General features: G+C 40.9%; 2 protein-coding genes across 2 annotated transcripts; both read left to right on the forward strand.

Annotated features, from left to right (window-relative positions):
* Positions 1-2,758: 2,758 nt before the first annotated feature.
* LOC138905641 (uncharacterized) lies at positions 2,759-3,208 on the forward strand. Its single transcript, XM_070194163.1, has one exon. It carries the CDS (start codon positions 2,759-2,761, stop codon positions 3,206-3,208), a length of 450 nt encoding a protein of 149 aa, XP_070050264.1.
* A 1,378-nt stretch (positions 3,209-4,586) lies between these two features.
* LOC138905642 (uncharacterized) lies at positions 4,587-5,167 on the forward strand. The gene is made up of 2 exons (XM_070194164.1): positions 4,587-4,659; positions 4,854-5,167. Exons 1-2 carry the CDS (start codon positions 4,587-4,589, stop codon positions 5,165-5,167), a joined length of 387 nt encoding a protein of 128 aa, XP_070050265.1.
* The last annotated feature ends 671 nt before the right edge of the window (positions 5,168-5,838 follow it).

Here is a 5,838-nt window from a genome sequence, read left to right on the forward strand (position 1 = left end):
AATAGTTTGATGGACAAGGCAATCCAAAGCAACATGTGGCGCACATTGTTGAGATATATAACAATGCTGGGGCTTATAGAGATTACCTCGTCAAGTAGTTTGTCCGCTCATTAAAAAGAAATGCTTTTGATTGGTACACAGACCTCGAGGTTAGATCTGTTGATAGCTGGGATCAACTAGAGCAAGAATTCCTCAATCGCTTTTATAGCACAAGACATACTGTGAGTATGATAGAACTTAAAAATACTAGTCAACGAAAGGGTGAACCATCTATCGACTTTATCAATCGTTGGAGAATGCAAGCCTCAACTATAAAGACAGGCTTAGTGAAGCTTCGAGCAGAGAGATGTGCATCCAAGGCATGCATTGGGGACTCTGTTACATCTTACAAGGTATCAAGCCTAGCACATTTAAAGAACTTGCGACTTGTGTCTATGACATGGAGTTAAGCAAGGCCTCCGCTGGAAATGAAAGGCTGCTTATCTATGAGCCTCGCAAAGGGAACGACAAGCAAGAAGTCGGTAAATGGAGCAAGTTTGCACCCAGGTCTGAAAACAAAGAAGCTCACAGGTGAGCAAGAAGCAGAAAATGAAATCCACTTCTTTTCAAGATAAACCAAGTGGAAAGTTGACTCTAAAAGAAATGCAACATAAGGAGTATCCATTTATGGATTCTTATGTGCCAACAATTTTTGAAGAACTCCTCGAGTTAAATCTCATTGAGCTTTTGGAGATAAAGCGGCCAAATAAAGCTGGTAAAATGAATGACCCAAATTACTGCAAATACCATCGACTCGTGAGCCACCCTCTGGAGAAGTGCTTTGTCTTCAAGGACAAAGTTATGGACTTGGCCCGTGAAAAGAAGATCGTGCTTGAAGATGAGAAGGAAAGTGCGAACCAAGTTTCTATCACCTTTGGCTCATTCAGTCTAGATGAGCTATGCAGTTTAAAGGAAATCAAAGATGAAGAATTACGGTAGAATAACAAAGTTGAAGTAGACGACCATGATGATGACGAAGGTTGGACGTTGGTGACTCGCCGTAGGCGCCACAAAAGGAGCCCACGAAATGAATCAATAAAAAAACAAACAAGGAAATGATGGTTAAAAGACCAAGCAGACGGAATCCAGTTAAGCATTTGAAGAAAGTAAAAGTGAAGGTGCACCATCCTTAAAATACACGACATCCAGTGACCTTGGAGGAGTTCTTACCAAGTTGGTTCCATACAAAGATTTCCCATGAAGGTATTGGTGCCTCTTGTTTCCATATTGACAAAGGAGAATAAAAGAGTGATGACCTACCATCGGCACCATCTTTTAAAAAGCTCATCGAGTTCATTCCTCAAGAAGTTAATGCTTGTGAGGAAAAAGTTACGTTCACAAATGACGATATTCTACTAGGTGACACTTTTCATAACTGCCTGTTGTACCTGGTTGGCTATATGCGCTATGAAAGGGTAAATCAAAATTTGGTTGATAGAGGATGCTCAGTGAATATCTTGCCAATTAGTTCTGTGAAAGAACTTGGTATTCCCATGAACGAACTCTCAGAAAGTCGTGTGATGATTCAAGGATTCAACCAAGAGGGGAAAAGAGCCATAGGTGCTATCAGGTTGGGAATCACCATTGAAGATATGCAATCAAGTGCATGGCTGCATGTGATCAATGCAAAGACTTCATACAACATCTTGCTTGGAAGGCCTTAGATACATGAGAATAAAGTAGTTCCATCTACCTACCATCAATGTTTAATATAATACGAGGGTGAAGTCGAGAAGAATATAGTTGCTGATGATGAGCCATTCACCGAGGCTGAGTCACAATTCACCGATGCAAAGTTCTACTTGAAGAACAACATTGTGAAGGAGCTAAAAGCTAATGATGTCATGAAAAGCAAGAATGACGAGCCCACAACTAAAAGAGTTGAGGTGACTGCGGGTAGAGCCAAAGATGTTACTGAAGAGGTGCAATCTAACTCGAATAAATCTTATAGGGGGGATATTGAGTCTTATTGCAAGAAAGTAACTCATGCGCTCCAATATGTCCCTAAAAGGAAGAAAGATGAAGGTGAATCATCTGAACTCCAAACTAACATGCTAAATGAGTTAACTCTTCCAGTAAAATGAATTGAGGCAGTAAAGTTATCCTTAAAGCCACTTGCAAGGTTTGTGGCCCAAAATCGTTTGCAGAATGTGGCATTCCCTATAAAGTGAACAGATGAAGGTTTTTATCCTAACGCTTACAGGCTATTTGCAAAAGTTGGATACAATCCCAATGAGCCATCAAAATTAGGAAAGCCCCCATCAGAAGCTGCGACGAGGCAACCACGTGAAGGTTTGGGATACAAGCAACTGTCGCCAGTGCGCATCTCAATAAGAAGGGCGAGCAACAATTATATCACCGTAGATGATGAATCTGTCGCTTCTAACAAGACTTCTATCTTTGATCGACTTGGAAATCAACTGTGAGGACTTCCGTGTTTGAGAGATTGGGTCCATTAAAGAAAGGGAATAAGTTTCAGATAAATTATCGAAATACAAGAACACCCACTTCGCCCAAAATTCAGAAGATCTCTAAGTATTTCCAAAGTCTGGTTCCTTTTAGAATGAGGCGACAAACAAAAGTCATGATTTCGTGTGATGAGGTACTAAAGGTGAAGCCATACACTGTGATCTACACTAAATAACATGATGAAGATGAAGAAAGTGTGGGTTCTTCGTATCATGTCACCGCACAAGGCGAGCACGGTGTTTCATCTCTAATGGAGGATGACGAGAAATTAGAGGATGTTTTATCATGTTATCATGTATCCTTCAATGATGGGGACACTCAAGAAGATAAAGATGCAAAAGATGCTCCCCCGAAACATGAAGAGAGGGTGAAGGCAACGATTGATGCCTTAAAAGAAGTTAATTTGGGCACAAATGAAGAACCACGGCCCACATACCTAAGTGCTTTACTAGCAATCGATGAAGAAAGCACTTATATCGAGTTACTCAAGGAGTTCAAGGATGTCTTTGCTTTTAGTTACAAAGAGATGCCTGGCTTGGACCCTAAAGTAGCAGTTCATCATCGTGCAGTCAAGAATGGCGCTCGTCCTGTTAAGCAAGTCGAAAGGCGCTTTAGGCAGGACTTGGTTCCCTTGATCGAAAGTGAAGTTAACAAACTTATTGATGCTCGCTTTATTCGCGAAGTTAAATACCCAACATAGTTCTCAAGTATTATCCCTGTAAGGAAGAAGAATGGCCAGATTCGGGTGTGCGTTGACTTCAGAGATCTCAACAATGCATGTCCCAAAGATGAATTCCCGCTTCCTATTCTATGGCTGATGATCGATGGTATTACTCAGTACGAGGCAATTTTATTTATGGATGGTTCATCGGGCTATAACCAAATTCGTATGGCGCTAAAAGATGAAGAGCTTAATGCATTCCATACCCCCAAAGGTATATATTGCTACAAGGTAATGCCCTTTGGCTTGAAGAACGCTAGTGCTACTTACCAAAGGGCTATGCAGAATATTTTTGATGATCTTCTCCACAAGAATGTCGAATGCTATATTGATGACATTGTGGTAAAATTAAGAGAGAAGAGCGACCACTTGAAAGACTTAAGAATGGTGTTTGAGTTGCTCCGGAGGTACCAACTTAGGATGAATCCATTGAAATGTGCCTTTGGAGTTACTTCTGTAAAGTTCCTTTGTTTCATTGTCCGATATCGAGGGATCAAAATTGATCAAGCCAAAGTGGATGGCATTTTGAAGATGCCTGAGCCTCACGATATTCATGAATTGAAAAGTCTGCAAGGAAAGATAGCATACCATAGGAGATTCATCTCAAACCTAGCTGGGAGGTGCCAACCATTCAGTTGCCTGATGAAGAAAGGCGTTCCTTTCAAACGGGACCAAGCTTGTAGCAATCCCTTTGAAAGAATCAAACCTTACTTGATGAATCCTCCAGTTTTGGCAGCCCCTATACCTGGAAAGCCATTGATACTATATATTTTAGCACAAGAAAGGTTTGTTGGAGCGCTGTTGGCCTAAGAAAATAGTGAAGGGAAAGAAAACTCCCTTTACTACTTTAGTAGGATAATGACACCAAATGAGTTGAATTATTCGCCAATCGAAAAGTTATGTTTGGCATTAGTTTTCTCAATCCAAAAGTCAAAGACACTACTCTCAAGCTCATGTCATCCATCTTGTTTCTAGAGCAAATCCAATCAAGTTCGTGATATCAAAACCTGTCCTTAGTTATTGATTAGCAAGATGGTACCTCCAGTTTTAACAATTCGAAATTGTGTACATCCCTCAAAAGGCAATAAAAGGACAAGCGTTAGTAGACGTTTTGGCAAATCACCATATACCTGATGATTGGGAGCTAACTGACGAACTTCCTGATGAGGACGCAATGATCATTGAAGTTCAACCTCCATGAAAGATGTACTTTGATGCTGCTGCACATCGCGGAGGAGCTGGTGCTGGCGTAGTATTTGCCACTTCTCAAGTTGAAGTCCCGCCCTACTCTTTTACGTTGACGTAACTCTTCTCTAACAACGTTGTTGAGTATCAAGCATTAATACTTGGGCTTGAAATGGCTGCCGAAATGAAGCGGTTGCAATTACAAGAATTTGGTGACTCTCAGTTGGTGATCAACCAGCTTTTAGGTAGTTACGAGGTCAAGAAACCTGAACTACGCCCATATCGTGATTATGCTAAAAGTTTAATGGGGTGGGTCGGTGACGTGACTATTCAACATGTACCAAGGAAATAAAATAAAAGGCTGATACTTTAGCTTCCCTAGCTTCATCGTTAACCCTGCCTGATCAAGCGCAAGTTAATATCTGCCAAAAATGGGTAGTACCGCCGCCAAATGAGGGTGAAGGTGAAACAAATGAACTCGAGCATCTTGTGGACGTTTCTGAGGCAGAGAAGGAAGAATGGCGACAACCCATTATAGATTACTTGAGCTATGGGATACTCCTAGAAAATCCGAGAAGAATGACTAAAATCTGTCGTCGTGCACCTCACTTCCTTTACTACAAAGACACTCTATATAGAAGATCATTTGAGGAAGTACTCTTGCAATGTTTAGGGGAAGATGAAGTACTCCAAGCTTTGCAAGAAGCGCATTCTGGGGTATGTGGATCACATCGGTCTGGACTAAAGCTCTAATTCCATATAAAAAGGATGGGATATTATTGGCCAATGATGGTAAAAGATTGCTTGGACTATGCTCGAAGATGCAATGCTTTCCAGTTCCACACAAATTTTATTCATCAACCTCCTGAAGTGCTACATTCGACTGTTGCATCATGGCCATTTGACTCTTGGGGACTAGATGTTATTGGACCATTGCCAAAATCCTCTGGCGGACACTCATATATCTTGGCTGCAACTGACTACTTCTCAAAATGGGCTGAAGCTGTTGCTCTTAAGGAGGTAAAGAAGGAAAATGTTACAAGTTTCATCCAAGTAACCAAAATCTATCACTTTGGCATTCCTCGTTACATAATAACGGATAATGGCAAGCCATTCGACAATAGGTTGATGAACAAGATTTGTGATCTCTTTTGCTTCAAGCATCGTAACTCTTCTATGTACAATGTTGTTGCCAATGGTCTAGCTAAGGCATTCAAAAAGACTCTATGCAACTTGTTAAAGAAAGTAGTCTCCAAATCCAAATGATACTGGCATGACCATATGGAAGAAGCTCTATGGGCATACAGGACAACTCATTGCACACCAACATAAGCGACCCTTTATTCACTGTCTATGGAGTCGAAGCCGTTTTTCCACTTAAGTGTCAAATACCTTCATTATGATTAGCTATTCAAGTAGGAATC

The sequence above is a fragment of the Nicotiana tomentosiformis genome, chromosome 2 (genome assembly GCF_000390325.3).
Source record: "Nicotiana tomentosiformis chromosome 2, ASM39032v3, whole genome shotgun sequence".
NCBI classification, from domain to species: Eukaryota; Viridiplantae; Streptophyta; class Magnoliopsida; order Solanales; family Solanaceae; genus Nicotiana; species Nicotiana tomentosiformis.